Source organism: Candoia aspera, chromosome 5, assembly GCF_035149785.1.
Source record: "Candoia aspera isolate rCanAsp1 chromosome 5, rCanAsp1.hap2, whole genome shotgun sequence".
Classification (NCBI taxonomy): Eukaryota; Metazoa; Chordata; class Lepidosauria; order Squamata; family Boidae; genus Candoia; species Candoia aspera.
Window position 1 is genome coordinate 116238187 of NC_086157.1, and position 17531 is coordinate 116255717.

The window sequence follows — 17531 nt, forward strand, 5'->3', positions numbered from 1 at the left end:
CATGGCTTGTTCTGATGAGGTTTGGGGAACTGCAATTGAAGCACCTTGATCAGGTCAAAAATCAGCATTCAGTTATCTTCCAACGACCTGCCCTCTTTGTCCGTGTGAGGAAATTGCTGGCATAATGCCGATGTATTTAGGAGTTGGGTTTCTAGCTGCCATGCCTAGTAACCATGGAGTAGGATAAGATCTGTTTCAACTTAATGAGACGTATCTTTTCATCCACTGTGATCTCTGTACAGTTGCTTTAATTCATTGATGCCAAGGTCTGTTGGCACTGAAAGTGGACCTTGCCTGTTCACTTTCAGCGTTGTTCATAACATGGGGGTGTGAGGATTGCTTAGAAGCTGCAGCTGGTGAAAAATGCAAGAAGTAGATTGTTGTTGGACCTAGAGAAACCATCACCTCGGTTTTCAGGCCAAGTTCATAATTTTATAATCTTGTTTAAATGCTAAATTGCTTATGATGTTAGTATTTAGAAGATGGAGCAGGAAGTAGATTTTGGTTGGACATCAGGAAGAATCCTTAATGGCAAGAGTGTTCCACAAACAGATTTCCCCAGGAGTCAGTGGGCTCGCTCATGCTGTAGTGGTGGAGTCCTGCCCTTGGCAGGGGTTTGGACTAGACATTCCCTTTTTTTTAGATTTTTTTTTATCCCAACACTCCTTCCTATTTTCCCCACAACAACCACCCTGTGAGGTGGGTTGGGCTGAGAGAGAGCGACTGATGCAAGGTCACCCAGCTGGCTTTCGTGCTTAAGGCGGGACTAGAACTCTCCTACCACGCCTGATTGGCTCTTGGGCTGAGAGAGAGGGACTGGCCCAAGGACACCCAGCCGGCTCTCATGCCTGAGGCGGGACTAGAACTCTCCTACCACACCTGACTGGCTCTTGGGCTGAGAGAGAGGGACTGGCCCAAGGGCACCCAGCCAGCTCTCATGCCTAAGGCGGGACTAGAACTCTCAGTCGCCTGATTTCTAGCCTGGTGCCTTCACCACAAGACCATAGTGGCTCTCTCTTCCAACCCTTGTGTTCTACGATCACTCAAGAATGGATTACTTTTGCTGCTCTTCGGAGCATACTGGAATGCAGACACAGCCCTTGTCAGCAGCTGCTTGGCCTGATATGGCTGCTTTAATGAGTTGCTGACTCATTGGCTGTTGATTGCTGCCTGGATACTCCCCATACCCACCCCTTAGAAATGCGAAGGACAGCCTTCTCGCCTGTGAGGCCCTGCTTGTTGAATGCCATCTCTGAGTCTGGCTTTATTTTGGTGTTCAGTTACTACAGTATTTATAGCGTTGTTTCCTAGTTTATTATGGCTTTTCTGTATTAATGATCTGATTACTTGCAGATTATGGTGGTGTCTTTTATTCTTGCTATTCACTTGTTGAATTAATTATAAACATTAGAACTCCTTAAGATTTTCCCCGTGGGCTTTAGAGATAATAAAATTCTTCCTGACCAAACCCTGAATTCAAGGCAAAATATGTCCCAAGGTAGTGATCCTTCACTTTGCCCTATTTTAAACTGGGAGTCTCTTCTGCAGGCCTCTCTCACTGTAGTGTGGCTGCAGTTTGGCACCTTTAAAAAGAATTGCATGGGGGGGAATGCTGGGCATGGTTGCTCTGTGTCCCTTCCAGCATTGCAGGCAGGATGCTCATTCCTGGAGCGCTGAGTATGCTGTGTAGTCGGGTAGCTGGGAGCCACGAGAACTCATGTGATAATAAATGTGTCAGCATGTAAGAGTCCACAAGCTTTCTGCAGCTTGTGCCAAAAAAGGTTTAGCCAGGAGCTTCTGGGGAAGCTGGACTTGGATGTCCAGGCTGCCGCCCTCATGCACAAAGCCGGCTTCACAAGCGTCATGGGCAGCTCCTCCTCTTGGGGACTTACTGGCTTGGCAGGCCTACTCCAGGAAGTAAACAGAGCTGTCATCCTTGGTAATTGAGCCTGGGGAGTTTGGTGTTTGTGAGCAGAGAAGCAGCATGGAGAGGCATCTGTTCCCCAACTCCTCCTGTGGGTTCTCTTCCTGGGTAGGTGGGGGTGTCTGTCCAGGAAGGCTGTTTCTTAAGGTAGAACCGTGCCATCTGTCTTCAAGATGAGTGTCCTAACAGTCAGAAATCACGCTGAGACAAGGAGTAGGTCTCTAGTGTTTATTACTGCTACATAAACAGAATCCTAACAAACTGAAGAAGCGTGGGAAAAACCCAGACAGATAAACCCCAAAAGCTAAGGCGGGTCTGATCTGTGTCTCTTCGAATGGCTGCTTAATTCCTCAGTTCTACGCATGCGTTTTCCACCCTGGATGGGGGCCCCCTCCTGCTCGCCATCAGTACTCATGACAATGAGTGTGACAACTAAAAGACCCAGACTCTTTTTTCCCTCGCTACGATTAACCCCTCTGCCCAGCCTCCTTGGTTGATTTTGGCCCGATCACTTCCTCGCAGCCCAGCCTACCTCACAGAGTTGCTGCTCTGGGGGAAAACAGGAGGAAGAAGCCCCGTGGAAACTCCTGAATCAAAGGTGAAATATAAATCAGAGAAACAAACTGTCTGGAATCCAATTGCCCGGTTCCATAATAGCGGCATCAGCGTGTCTGCCTGCCACGCTAGCTTCATGTCTGGCAGCTCCATCGCCTGGGTAGATGCAAATGGTTTCACGTTTAGGCCGTTTCCCTGCTTGCTCCTGATGCTTTGCCTCCCTTTGCCCAGTTAAGAATAAGTTTGAATCTGCTTTTCTGGAGTGAAATGACCCCTTTCTCTCTTTCAGCCATGGCACAGAAGAGGGGCAGGCTGCCCTGCAGCAGAGTGTCCCTGAGCGGGTGGCCCATGTCATTGGCTTCCTCGAAAGTAAGTGATTCCGTTAGATCTTGGGGGGAACTCTGTTCTGGCAGTCCCCCCCACAAGCTTTATCAGTCAGAGGCTCTTGACTGTTCACCTGCCTGAGCCTCCCTCTCACATCTTCTGTTGTTGTTGTCGTCGTCCATACACCTTTACCAAGATCACCTTGGCATGATCTGGAGGATGAAATGGTCCGTAGAGCCCTATCTTCTAAAGTTCCTGTTCCTTCCCTGTCCCAACCAGTCCCTTTCCCTTTTCACGGCCAGGAGGACGGGGACACACACACACACACACACACACACACAGTAGGGCTTTCTAGATTGGGGGCATCCTCCTGCCCACCCCTCAAGAGAGAGATGGGGAGAACCCAGCCAGAGGGGTCACCTAGTTGCCTGAAGCTGGTTCCTGTTTCTCCCAGGTAATCAGATTCAGTGCTCTGAGCAGTGTTTCTCAACCGTGGCAGCTTGAAGATGGGTGGACTTCAACTCCCAGAATTCCCCAGCCAGCCTTGCAGGCACTCAGAGTGGCTTGTCTGTGTGCAAAATCACTCTGGATGACACTTCATCCTTGCTGGCTGGGGAATTCTGGGAGTTGAAGTCCACTCATCTTCAAGCTGCCACGGTTGAGAAACACTACTTTGAAGTGTCACCCAAAGTGGTTTTGCAGATAGACAAGCCACTCTGGGTGTCTTTCAACTAAGGACTAGAAGAGGTGCCCTGTGAAAGCTGCTGTTGGCGCAGTGCTCCTATTCTGATTGAACCTCTGACTAGCTTAAATTCTATCCTGGTCAAAAGGTGCCCGATGCGTAAAAAGAGACAGCATACACGGAAGAAATATATCTCGAAAGAACAAAAATGTAACCGCTGCACGGTACAGTATGTCTTAGCAGCTCAGGCTGTGCCTGGATTCCAAGAGTAGCAGCATTGAAGCAAAAGAGGGCCAGCTCCCTGCAGTCTGGCTCAGTTCAGAAGACTTCGGGCTGGGTCAAAATGTGGGGGAGACGCTGTCCCTGGAGATGATGTGACGTGACGGAATTCAAGGCCCACTCACACTTTGCCCGCCTGTCTCCTTCCAGAACTTTGCAAGCACAAATCCGCCTCACAGAGCCTGGTGTCTGAGGAGAAGCTTTTAGCAGCCAAAGAGCTGGAATTAGCCAAGGTATTGCCACGCTGTTGGTATTCGCTGCTTTCTCTGTTGGGGGCCTGGGCTGGGTCAGGGCAGGTTGAAGGAACGGGGAGGTTCAGTCTGGAGGACGGAGGCCTGAGGGGAGGTCATTGTCCAGGTGCCATGAAGGAAGATGGCCAGGAACGATGGTTCATGGCCACAGAAATGTAAAGATACCTTGCCCGGTGGTTTCTGTAGATCACTGATTCCCAACCTTGGCCACTTTAAGAGGTGTGGACTTCAACTCCCAGGATTCCCCAGCCTGGCTGGGAATCCTGGGAGTTGAAGTCCACACCTCTTAAAGTGGCCAAGGTTGAGAAACACTGCTGTAGATAGTGGCTCTGCCACCGTGCTTGGGGGTCTGGCGATGGTGGGGAGCTCTTACAATGGCTGCCTTGAGCTGATGCAGAATGAATTCTGCTGCTGATTGTGATTTTATGTTTTTTAAATTGATGATGGGCAGATTTTATATGCTTGTATATTGGTTTTTAACTTGTTTTTTTTATTGTTTTTACCTGTTGTGAGCTGCCCAGGGTCGCTTAGATGAAACGGGTGGCCATACAAATTGGAAAAATAGATAGATAGATAGATAGATAGATAGATAGATAGATAGATAGATAGATAGATAGATAGATCTGAGACTAGGCCTCCCTCCCTCCCAACACTCACTAGAGGTAACCATGGAGGAAGGAGGGGAACCATTGCAAAACAGCGCCCCCCATTCCCAACCCCCCAAGTTGGTCCAGAGATATCAAAGGCCACTGAGAGATTCAAGAAGCCAGGACGGCTGCATCACCCCCCTCCCCGAGGTCATCCACAAGTGTGACCGTTGCCGTCTCAGGCCTATAGCTTGGCCTGAACCCTGCTTGAAAAGGGTCCAGATAACCCCCTTCATCCAGGGTCCTCTGGAGCTGAGCGCCTATCGCCTGTTCAACAACAGTCCCCCAAAAAGGGAAAGTTGGAGACGGGACAAAAGTCCAAGGGTGCACCATCCCCTCCTTTAAGGTAGGCGGAACTGCCCTCTCCCTCCATGAGGCATTAGCCACGGCTTGGACCCACCCCAGGCCACCTCCCGGGAGGCCTTGACCAGCCAGGAGGAGCCTGGGCTCAGAACACAGAGCTCCCAGCCACGAGGCCTTGCCCGCTTCCTCAGGATGGACCGGCTCAAACGCTTCCCAGCCATCTTTGGCCAGAAGCCTTCTGCAGCTGGGTGACCATCACATGGAGCTTCTGGCAGAGAACCTCCATTGCTGGAGCCAGCGTCGTCGTCCTCTTGTAGATGTGGTCTGGTGACTGTTCTTCTCTGCTCTGCTCTCCCGAGGTGCTTATGTTGCTGCTTTACTATGCTTCCATGAGTGATAAGATTCCTCGGGAGTGGACCACGCTCGAATACGACCTCCAGGTAACCGGGATCATCTTCTGTGTTCCATCTGGAATCCAGCCAGCCAGGTGGCTCTTAGTCAGCATCTAAGTTGCTCTGCTGCTTTTTGCCTTTGGAGTGTTCTCATTTGCTTGCATAATGCAAATTCAGTAATATTGATGAGTAAGAGGCTAGACTGAGGCATCGTTTGCAGAATGGCACGGTGCGCATGCTCAGCCGATACTTCCACAAAGTGGAGAACGACTATTTGAGAATGGTGGAGCAGTCGTTCAGATTTTAAAAATGCTTGTTTAATGTACACATGCTTTGTGGGATAACTTTCATCCTTTAGAAACAGCCAGGTCAGGTCAATTTCTCCGATTTTTACATGTTTTTAAAGCTCCTTTAAGACTTAAATCTCAAATTTTTGCCCACTGCCAATGAAAACAGCCTGGAAATGTTTGTTGCCCTCTCCAGTGATATCCTGACCACACCAGCCTCTCACCCCACGCATCTCTCAGTATGGCCAAAGAAGGAGCAAAAAGATGCCCTTAGAAGGGCATGGGTTGGTGTTTGCCAGGCAGCAGGGACAGGAAGTGGGTCTGGTATTGCTTGAGAGGAGTGATACGCAGCAGGGGGGCAAGAACACCAGCCTCCTGCTTCTTTAACGTGGCTGGGCACGGTTAGGAAGAAGTACTCCAGTCATTGCCCAACTGCAGCACCTCTCTGCGGTTCGTTAAAGAAGCCAGACCTTTTTCCAGGCTCGAGGTGCCAGGCTGTAAGAAATTGGCATACGTGTTTACTTACTACAAATCCTTTTATGCCTCTTCTGTCATTTTGGCTGAGTGGCTTATGAGGAAAAATGCAGTGCCAATAGAGTAGAAGCGTACCAGGAACCCCCACCACTGCAGTATACCTTAAAAGTCTGTCATGACAAACTTGGAAGAATATAATTCATAATTCCAGTGCCTTCGTTCCTTCCAGTTGTTTAGCGACGATTCAGACTTACGACAGCGCTGGGGAAGACCAACTTGCAACCGATCCTCTCACTTATGACTGTTGCAGCATCCCCATGTTCACGTGATCATGATTTGGGCACTTGGCAACTGGTTTGCATTTATGACCGTTGCAGTGTCCTGTGGTCACCATTTTTGACCTCCCTGGCCAGCTTCCGGCAAGCAAAATCAATGGGGAACTGTGTGATTCACTTAACAGCTATGTGGGTTGCTTAATGCCTGTGGTGATTTGCTTAACGACCACCACAAAAAAGGTCGTAAAATCAGGTTGGATTCCCTTAATGACCACTTAGCTTAGCAACCGAAATTCCAGTCTCAGTTGTGGTCGCTAAGCGAAGACTACCTGTACATTCATCTGCTTGGTCTTAACTGGCCTTCTGAACATCTCCACTGAGGGGGCAGATCTTACTTCCAGGAGTAAGTTATCCCACGGGGAGGGCCTCCGGCAGAGATGCACGCCTCTGGGTTCCCTCGCACCGCACCAGACAGGAGGCAAGGGTTCTCAGCAGCCCTCTGCAGACGTGCTTTGGCCAGGCCGATTGTGTTTGGGCAAGTGGTCTTGTAGGTGACCCCCCCCCAAGCCATGCAGGACTTTTGAGAAATACAACCAGCCCCTTGGATTTCACCTGGAAACAGACCGGCGACCCGGGCAGGCCCCACAGGACTGGTTTCTGTGGAGTTTGTTCCGTTGGTGTGCCGGCCGCAGCGTTCTGCATCGGCTGTGGCCTCGCAGGGCGGCCCCCGGTAGAACAAAGTGCAGCAGCCCAGCCAGGGTTAATGTGACTCTTAGAGCAGCGGTCCTTCCCTTCCCGCGATGTGCAGAAGCAACGGGTGAGCTCTTACGCGGGCGTGAGACCCGCACGAGCCGGGAGGCGCTGATTCCTCCGTTGTTCTCGGGGGCGTCGTTTCTGTACTTCGCGCTTCCCCGGGCCTCTGGCCGGGCTGCTCTTCCTGCCGGGAACGCCTCCTGGGCTGCCTGTCCTCAGGCGGCTCTCCAGGGCTGGGGGAAAGTTCAGTGGAAAAGGCAGTGCTGTCAAACTGGGTGGGGGTCCGGCCGGGGAGCAGCAGGCCCGGTCCATCTCCCTTGGCAACCCTTCCCTGGATAACGCGGGCGCTGCCCGTCTCCTCTCCCCACCCCAGGCGGAGATCGCCAAGTTCCTGGACTTCATGCTCTACAACGAGGATTGTCTCAGCGAGGACCTGGAGAACTTTCTCCAAAATAAGAGTGAGTGCTGCGTGAACAGGGGCCCACGGCACCCAGGGGGGCTCCGCCTGGGGTGGGCATGGCCTCGGCCTGCGGGGGGCTCCGGCGGGGGGGGCAGCGTCCTCTGCCTGCGTCTGCTTTCTGACCCGGAGAGGCTGAGGCCCGGCACCCCCAGCAGGAGACCCGTTGGCGCAGCCGCAGCCGTTGAGAGGGAGGGGGCGGCCTCAACCCGGAGCGGGGGGGGGCTCCGCTTTGGCCTCGGCTCCTCTTTCAGCCGGCGTTAAGCAGGGCAGGTGTGCGAGGTGGGCCAGCGTGGGCAGGGAAGGCGGAGCGAGGGGGGAACGCTCTTCGACAGAAATTGGCTGGAGGTGAGGCGTGGCCCCCGTTGGGGAGCAGGCGAGAAACCTTTGTGTTGGTTGCGCCGTCGGCTGTGGTTTACGGGCAGATGGCGTCACCCACCTCCGGTGCAGAGGGCAGCAGTCAGGGCTCACACAACATGCCGGCCTGATTTAAAGTGGGCTTGGTAGGTTGCGGTTGAGTGTGTTGCGGGAACCTGGCTGGGGTGGGCCACCATCGTGACTCTCTTGACATCCCTCTCCCTGCGGATGCCCCTGAACTGAGCCGTTGCCTAAGGGTCTTGTGGGTGCTGCGTGCACAGATGTGAATACAGCAGTCTGTTGGGCTGATCTTGCTTCTCAGTTCAGCCTGTTGTGGGAATGCAACCTCTGCGACTGTAAATACGGCCATCCTATGGAAAGCTCACAGAGGCTTCCCCAACCCGGCTGATGCTCCCAATCTGCATTCAGCAGGTGCCCCACTTTCCGCTCAGTGAGATGTTATATCAAGACTGGAATTTACAATTTACAATTCAAGGAGCAGCTGCCGGGTTGGAATTTCCTTCAGTAAGCAAGGTGGTTTGAAGGCACCACCCCTGTCTGATCAAAATGGCTTTGTCTGCAGGCAGAAGGTGGGCAGAAGCATCCTCTGCCAGCTGCGCCCTCAATAGCAGCAGGGCAGAACTCAGGCCTCTGGGGCCGGCTTGCACAAGAAAATGTGGTCTTCCGATCTGAGAGCTCCCTTCAGCCCCAGCTAGCTCAGGCAGTGTCTGGGGAGAATGGGAGTTGTGGTCCAGAGTCTCTGGAGGCCACCAAGTTGAGAAGGTTGGGATTACTTGACAGCTATAGGTGGAAGATGCTACAGCCGAGAAGTCCATTATGGGTTTCCATGCCAAGTTTATCTCTGGTTCCATGTTTAGACTCCCAGTCTGATAATGTTGCTGGCTGACCTTTTATATTTGGCAAATTCTCTGTTTTTCCTCTTCTTTCTTCCTGGGCCTATAAAGCGCTCAGAACCACGCTTGCTGGTCACTTTCTCCAAAATAAAGAAGCTCCGAATGGTGAGGTCTTCTCTTCTGGAGTAAGGTGGTCCCTCTGGCTGAAAAACTGAGTTGTCTTCTTTTGGAACTTCTTAGCAGAGCAAATTGGGTTGAATTCAAGGCCGTGCATCTTCTTAGCCCTGTGACGTTTGTTTGTTTGTTTGTTTGTTTGTTTGTTTATCGAATTTTGCCACCGTCCATCTCCCCCCAAAGGGGGGACTCTGGGCGGTTGAGCCTCATGTCCCGCCTGTTCTCCTTTTCCTCCAGTGCCCCCATCATCAAGTACCTCCAGTGCCAGCTCAGAAGAGAGCACCCCACCAAAACAAGGGGTCCCCTTCTTGAAATTACACAAGATTGCGTCTTCTTCCAGCATGAATAAGTAAGTGGTAGTTTCCTTCACAGGCCTGGTGGGGAGGCTCCTGGGGTGTGGCGTCTGTCAGGCAGACAGTTAAAGAGGGACAGGAGGCGGTGCGTCCTGACACCGAGGTCAGGTCCAGTGCTGAGAAGTCACCCGATCATTGTTAGGAGTCTCAAACATTACATGGTGCCAAATGAGAGAAAGCCATGAAGGCTGAAGAAGGTGTTTCCTTTGCAGCTTTCTGAACAACCCCTGGGAGGAGGGGTGGGTAGCGTTGCAGAAGGCCTGATGAGTTCCCCCCTCTTGTGGCAACCCAGACATCAGCCGCTCAGGATGGAGTTAGCGAATATCACAGAGAGGGTGAATCAAGAGACCTGTGCTGGTGGGATCCAAAAAACATTGGCTGGCAGAAGTTTAAAGCAATTGACAGAAAGTTTTAGAACCGAAGCTGCTGTTCTAAAATTCAGGATAGGTAACATGGTGCCTGTGGCCTCCTTTGATGCTCGGCAGGTTCTTTGTCCCGCCTGACTATTTAAAAAAAATACCATTTTTATTAAAAGCCCCTAAATGGTAAGCTGCTCTTCCAAAAAGCAGTGCCAGGCTCTACCATCGTGGTTATTCGAAGGGCTGCCTTTGGCCCTCTCAGTTCTCCTTCCAGTCGGTGGAAGCTTTGTGCCTGGCCACGTCCACCATGGTGTTTTTGCGAGTTAGGCAGGCTCCCGTGGAAACCATTTTGTGAATGTGACTGCCACAGAGCTCCAGGCGTGTCCCCAGTCCAGAAAGGTTGCCTACCCCAGATTGAATTAATCTTGTCCAATCTGCAGCATGGGCTGTACTGTTTTTAGACAGAAGAAATCCCGCTCAGTTGATGCACCTTTCTGTTGTCTCAGGCAGCTGCTGTTGTGTGCTTAATAGAGGGCACTATTAAGGGGCAAAGGCTTGGCTGGCTTTTGAACAAATTCCCTTGAAGGAAAAGACCCAATTTGCAGCTATGGCACTGCCTACTGGAGGGTCCCAGGCGTCACTTGAGATTGGGCGATCGCTTTTTAAAAGCCCTTTATGGCCTCCAACTCGCATTTTCTCAGGAATGTCTTCCTTTGCTCGGCCTGCTCCTGCGTGGGCTGCGGTCACTGGTCAGTCCCTGCCCAGAAAGGGAGACCCGCGGTTTAAGAGCAAGATTTCACTGTAGCCACCCTGAGCCGTGGAAATCAGAGCCTAGCACTCATAGAAATCTGTAGCTCCCATGAATGGAAAAGACATCTGCTACTTAGGAGAGAGGCCGGGTGAGTTTAGACAAAATACTAAAATGTGGAGACGTCACTCTGACCACAAAGCTATTGTCAAGCCTGAGGGTTGCCCCCTTGCAACCTGTGGCTGTGAAGGCTGGGCTAGAGGAAGGAAAATAGGTGCCTTTGAATTAGGGTGCCGGAGAGGATGGTCGGGAAGAGCTTTGACTGCAAGAAGAATCCTTTGCCGCTGGGTGAAGGAGAGCCAGACTGCTCCCTGGAAGGAAAGTTTGTGGCAGATTGTAAAGCAGGAGTCACAAGAGAAAACTTTGATGTTGTAGGTTTGACTGAGAGATGGTACCATCGGAGGCAGGAAGAGAGACAATTCCCTTGGAAAGTTTTCTTTATAACAAAAGAATGTGTTTCTTTTTCTTACTTTAGATAAGAATTTATTTGTTTATTTATTTTCTATCCCGCCTTTATTATTTTTATGAATAAATTACTCAAGGCAGGGAACATCCCTAACACTCCTTCCTCCTCCTCTTTTCCCCACAACAACCACCCTGTGAGGTGGGTTGGGCTGAGAGAGAGTTTTTTTTTTTAGCCGGCTTTCGTGCCTAAGGCGGGACTAGAACTCACAGCCTCCTGGTTTCTGGCCCATTGCCTTCACCACTAGATCAAACTGGCTCTTTTTGAAGACAATTTTTTACTATTTTGTCTTCCACATCCTGTCTTCTATTATCTAGCTCAGCTGTCAAGTTATTTTGTATTGCGCATCTGTGGTCTCTTTCACTTATTTACAATTCTGTGCTTCTGTGTTTGGCCTCTGTATTTTATTCTCTTTCCCCTTTTTCCCTTCTTCCAGCCTGTGTTTTGTTTTGAACTTCTCCGTAACCGGCCTTGCCGCTCCAGGCCTATCCCTGGCCCTTCCCGCCCCCACAGTTGCTTATCTGTCTCCCAGCCTCTGCCTCCCCATAGGCAGCCTGGAGGGTGGCAGCTGTAGGAACCCAGCATTGGCATGGTGGAATGCCCACGGTTCAGGCATTCCTCGGACAGTGACAGCAGCAGGGCTGGAGAGAGAAGACCAAAAATTAAATTTTCTATCAGGAAATTACTAATAGAAGAGCAAGGGTGTTTGGGCAAGGCAGCATCCCACGGTGTGAGATGGTGGGGGCAGAAACCTTGGAGGAAGTGAGCGGAATCTCTCCGTAGGTAGCCTGGGGGCTGGCAGCTGACGGAAGCCAACACTGGCGTGGCGGAACGCCCCATGTTCAGGCGTTGGGAGGAAGGCCAGGGAAGCCCGACTGAGTACATGGGCCCCATAAGGGCAGCTGCCGTCTCCCAAGGGAAGGCCCAAATGATGGAGAGGCGCCTTCAGGGAGTGGCACACGGTGCCCTCAGCTCTCCCGCAGCCACACGAGGGGCTGGAAGAGACAGGGGCAGCTTCAGATGGCTGGGCAGGGTCAGGGAGAAGTTTAAACAAAACCTAGGTAGAAGGAGAGAGGAAGGGGTCAGAGAAGAAACATGGGGTCTCCCTTTGTCTGACTGGTGGTACCTCACAGTTGAACCTGTGGCACTGAGGCTTGGGAAATCTGGAGGCCATGAAGAAGAGGCTGACAGAGGCGAGGCAGCCCCGAGAGGAGCCGACGAGAACTTTAGGAAGCGGCTGCTGACTGTCTGTCCTGGCGAGACGATGTCCGTCAGGTCATGGGGGGAGAGAAGCAGCTGAAGGGCCGAACAGTTTTTTCATCTAAGGCGCTGCAGAATCCCTCCTCTGCCTTGTTTCAGGCAGTTAGGTCAAAGTGAGAGTTGTGGGGGCTTTTCTTGGTAGGCTGTGGATTTTTTTTTCCACAGAATCTCAGGATTGGGACAAGCAGTTTAGGCTGTCAATTTTGACATTCTGCTCAGGGTGGGAATCCAAACGATGAACCGACCTCTGCTTGAAGGTATCCCGGGAAGCGGGGCTCACCGCCCCTCTGGGCTGTGGTGTCCCCTGTTCTGGATGTTAGGAAGCCTTTTCCGAGTTGGAATCTGCCCTCCTGCAGTTTAAATCCATTGTTCTGTGCTTTTTTGTTGATTAGACCTACATCCTACCTTTCATCCAATTGCTCAGGGTGGGGAGCACAGTGCCCCCCTCTCCTATTTTCCCCCACCACAACAACCCTGAGAGGTAGGTGGGGCTGATAGGAGTTCACTGGTCCAAAGTCAACCCGGTGCTGCTGTGGCTGGGGCGGGGTAGAACTGGATCTCCCTGTTCCTATTCCAGTGCCTTTAACTGCTACTCTGCACTGACTCTCTGTTCTCTGTGTTTTGCACTCAGGTGATAGAGAAAGATGTATTTGTTTCCCTTTAAGCATAGTACAGGTAGTCCTCGACTTAGGACCATTCGTTTAGCAACCGTTCAAAGTTTCGACAGTGCTGAAAAAAGTGATTTGCAACCTGTCCTCACACTTAACGACCATTGCTGTGTCCCTGCACTCATGTGATCAAAATTCAGGCGCTTGGCAACCAGTTCGGATTCACAATGGCTGCAGTGTTCCGGGGTCACCTGATCACCATTTACAATCTTCCCAGCTGGCTTCCCACAAGAAAAGGCAAGGGGGGGAGTTGGATTCGCTTAGCGACCCTGGCAAAAAAGGTTGTAAAATTGGGTGTGACTCACTTAACTGCGTCGCTTAGCATCGGAAGTTCCAGTCCCAATTGTGGTCATAAGTCAAGGACTACCTGTAAAGTACTTTTGAGTGTAGAAAAATGTTACACAAACACCCTTAGATTTAGTGCTAGACTAAAACGTGTCTCCTCTTGGCTGGAACGTCTTTGCAGGTTGCTCCCTGGCTCCTCCACTTCCCCCATAGGGGAGATCATGCAGACCCCCCAGTTTCAGATGAGGAGGCTGAAGAAGCTGCTGGAAGCTGAGCGAGAGAACCGTGACGAGCTGGAGCATGAACTGGCAGAGAATCGAAAGCTCATCGATGAGAAAGGTGGGGGGGGATACCTGCCGGGCTGCATTCAGGGGACGACGGAGCCTTGCTTCTCTCTCCGAATGGGGCTTGAGGACTGGGGGGGAGAGCAGGATGGGACGTGGCCTGAGCCAGACACCCCGGCCGTTCCTGGCATCAGTTTTTGCCTTTTTTGCCCTTTCGTGCATCTGTTTACATGCTGCCTGCTTGAAAGCTCTAAAGTGGTTCTGTCAGTCGTCCAAGGTAGACCAGACTAGGGAACCAGGGCCGTGTGGGCCGGTGCTACTTTTATTATAAATCTGTAGGTCCAGAATCTGCAAGTCTTATCTGAGACGTTCCCAAGATGTTCCTTTCCTGGCCTGGGCTCGGGCCCCTTTGATCTGACCGGAGCCGCCTTGGTGGCTGGGGAGTTAGGCTGGCTGTGGAGTTCTGGGAGTTTAAGTCCACGTATCTTAACGTGGCCCAGGTTGAGAAGCCCTGTCCCAGAGGTTCACCCCTTGGGTCATCCTATGGGGATAGGACTGGCCAGATTGGGCCATCCCAGAATAGTTTTACCCAGCAGGTCGGCTGTAGGGGAGCTGCCCAGATCAACGTGTCTGAGGCTTTGAAGAGCGCCTGTGCTCCTTTTTTGCAGACACGCGCATCCTGATGATGAAGCAGCGGATTGACCGCCTAACTCTGCTCCAGGAGCGACAGGCGGCTGATCAGCGGGAGCCCAAGGAGGTGGAAGAGCTCCGAGAAAAGAACGAAAGGTACCTCCGTGGGCCCTTTGGACACTCGTGGCTCCAGTTCTCAGCCATACTTGGTCGCTTCCGAGGGCCTGTTTTTGCAGCTCACGGCACTCTAATGGGATCGGTTTATCAGAGCCCTGCGGGGGGTGCCGTCCCCCCCACGGTCAGCAGGAGAAGCAGCCAGCGAGCATCTTTCAGCCTTGGCAGGTGGAGAGGGGTTTGACCCGGTCTCCAGCCTCCCTGGCATGGAGACTTGGCCATCCCAGAGAAGAAGAATGCTGTTCTCCTGGCCTTCTGAGTTTCAGCACGAGCTGGGGAAGAAAGCCTCAGCTGCAGCCACTGCAGGCGCCCGGACCCCTTTCCCATGGAGGAGCAGAGTATCGGACCTAGGTGGTTAAGAGTGCAAAGACTTTCTCCGAAAGGAAAGCGATGGGGAAGCTGCCCCGCAAGGGCCTTCAGGAAAGAAGGAAGGAGCACTGCGTATCTCCCCAAATGGCCTGAGGCAATGAAACTTCCCCTTCCTCAGGACCAGAGAGCCTGATTCGGCTCAGGCAGGGAGACTATAGACCTCTGCTCCTCTGCCTTTCTGCTTCTGGGAAGCTCGGACAGCTGAAAGGTGCCATTTACACAATAAGTCCAACCCCTGTTTTGGGCAGGAGTCAGAGCGTTTTAGACAGATACCCATTGACGTCTGCCACCTCTCTCCATAACTGGTTCAGCTGGGTTAGGATTAGGGTTAGGGTTAAGCCCAGTTAGATCTACTCTAAAATCTGCCGGGTTATTGATGAGAGACTAACCGCCAGATCTTCCTTCCCTGCTCTCCTCCTGTCATCTGGCCCTATGTTAGCTCCTGAGGATTTCCTTCAGAATTTTCTAGGATGTAGTTCCTCTGGTTTGGAGGCTTTAACTCATTCAGATACAGATTGACAGATGTTTCCATCAGTCTCAGGCTTTAATCCTGCCCCTTTGTGGTCCTCTGGACAATTTTCTGATGGGTATGTAATTTTTTGGGGGGGAGGACTGAAGCAAACAGGAATTTTTCTTTGTTCCTTCTAGCATTCTGCCATTTTCACTGAGCATCTGATGTGCTGATTCTTTTTTTACTTCCACTTTGAACTTAAAGAAGCGGTTTTGATTACTCCTGGCATCCTTCTCTAACTTCAGGTCATTCTGAATTTTTGCTTTCCTGACACCTGCCCTGGACTGTCCTTCTGTCCTCTCCTGTTGTGACCTGGCCCTCTTTCCATTTTTGTTCGTGACTTTTTGTGTTTCCAGATACACCTTTTGTGTTTAGCCACTTCAGCATTTTTTGCTTTCAGTTTCTCCATTTTCCTCCTTGCTCTTAGAATATCATTCTTTAGGAACATGCACTCATCTTGAGCACCTTTCTCCATCAGCTTCTCCTGCCATGGAAGCTTGCTGGTCCTTCCTCAGGGTTTATGAAAACCTGCTCTTTTGGCATACCAGATATGCAGGCTCCAACATTATGTGGCCTTTCCTATGGATTAGCATGGAGTTGAGGCTCTGCTTTGCAGCCTGAGTTGGGGAAGGGGAACCCCTAAGTGCTGGGCGCACAAGCGGGTACTGCCTTTGTCATCAGGGCCCAGGTGACATGATTTGCCTGGGGTGTAATACCTTGTGTGGCCCATTTGAGCGAGGAAAGCCCTCCCAGGCAGGCATTTTCGGAGAGCACCTGCGGCTGGCTCAGGGAGTCCCCCGTGCGGCTGCCAGCCCTCCGTTTGGCCCCGGAGCAGAGGCGCTCGGTCCTGTGGCCAAAGGCAGCTGTGCCCCACCTCCTCCCTCTGACAGCTGCCTCCTCTCTTTCCCTGGCAGCCTCCTCATGCGCCTGCACGAGACGCTGAAGCAGTGCCAAGATCTGAAAACAGAAAAGGGGCAGATGGACCGGAAGATCAGCCAGCTCTCTGAGGAGAACGGGGACCTCGCCTTCCGAGTATGGGAGCGCCGGCTTTTTGCTGCAGGGCTTTGATCTTAGACGGGGAGGTAGCAGGATGAGGTGCTCCTGCGCTGGAGCCGGGGTGGGGACAGGAGCCTGTTTCCTCTGCTTCACTTGTGGGATTCTGTGTCCCCTGGGCAGAGGAGCTGGCACCATTGCCAAAGAAAAGGGGGAACGGATCAAACCAAAGCTGTCCCTGCACTTTATTGTAGCTCCGGGAATTTGCTCGCACCTTGACAGAGATGCAAGAAGCCACGAACGAGATGTGTGAAGAGCACAGTGCGGCCCTGAAGGAATGGGAGGAGCAGAGGAGCCGCCTGGATGCAGATCTGCACAGTGCCCTTAGTGAAAAGGTCAGCAAGAGAGAAACAGGCCTGCTTAGGTGGGAAACCGAGGGCTCTGCTCTGCCCCCAGGCCACCCGTAGTGGGAAGGAGATGCCCAGCAGCGTGCCAGAGCTTGCTTCTGGTCAGGAGCAGTGCAGGTTGATCCTTGGGACACGGCAGTTGGAAGTTAGAGCACAGCTCTGAGAACACACAGAAAGGAGGTTGCACCATATTTTATCTATTTATTTATATCATTTATATAGCCACCCATCTCACTCAAGTGACTCTGGGTAGCTTACAGGATTAAGGACAAATGACCCCACCCCCGCAAACTCCCTCTCCGACAGCACTTGCTTCTAATAAGGCTTTGAAACCCACCCACCCCCAGTTATCAGCACACACGAGGAGGGATAGAGTGCCAGGTGAAGCTGGAGGCTGCCCTGTGGAAGGACCAAGCCCAGGGGGAGGGGTGGGAGTAGTTGCAGGGGAGCGGCGTTGGGCTTCCCTTGAGGGGTGACGCTTGCAGGCAAGAGGGAGGGGGTGGTGACACATGGGGCCTGTATGGGCTGTCTTCCTCCGCCCCTCCCCCCCGGGATGGCAGCCAAGGCTAACCCTCTTTTGTGGGGAAGAGGAGAGGGGCGCTTGGGCTTCCATTGCTTGTCTCTGTGTGGTTCTCCAGAGATGCCTGGAAGAGAGAGCGGAGATTCTGCAGGGGAAAATCTCTCTGCTGGAGGATCAGCTGGCTAAGCTGACCGAGACCAGTTCCCTGCCGGTGAAAGGAGAGGTCATGGGCGACGTCTTAAAGGTAGGAGCCTGGCGGCCCCAGGACCAGCTCCACAAGGAGACCGCTCGGGTCCGATGAACGGCCACTGATCCTCCCTGGGTGCCGCTTCAGATCCATCTGTAAGAGATAAAGCGCTCTCAGTCCCTTTTGGGCACACCCGAAGAGCCTTCCCAGGGTCTGCCTTGTCTGGGCAATCTCCTTTGCTTCTGGATACGCTTCTTACTGTAGCGTAATTC

General features: G+C 52.2%; 1 protein-coding gene across 1 annotated transcript in view; it reads left to right on the plus strand.

The window, feature by feature from the left end:
- The window catches only part of NUMA1 (nuclear mitotic apparatus protein 1), a 63119-nt gene that overhangs the window by 23533 nt on the left and 22055 nt on the right, over positions 1-17531 (plus strand). Inside the window, exons 4-13 of the mRNA XM_063306017.1 lie at positions 2769-2848; positions 3915-3997; positions 5325-5405; positions 7520-7604; positions 9226-9337; positions 13366-13523; positions 14137-14254; positions 16067-16184; positions 16400-16540; positions 17191-17316. Of these exons, the coding sequence (XP_063162087.1) occupies positions 2769-2848; positions 3915-3997; positions 5325-5405; positions 7520-7604; positions 9226-9337; positions 13366-13523; positions 14137-14254; positions 16067-16184; positions 16400-16540; positions 17191-17316 (1102 nt within the window). The remainder of the gene's footprint in view (positions 1-2768; positions 2849-3914; positions 3998-5324; positions 5406-7519; positions 7605-9225; positions 9338-13365; positions 13524-14136; positions 14255-16066; positions 16185-16399; positions 16541-17190; positions 17317-17531) is intronic.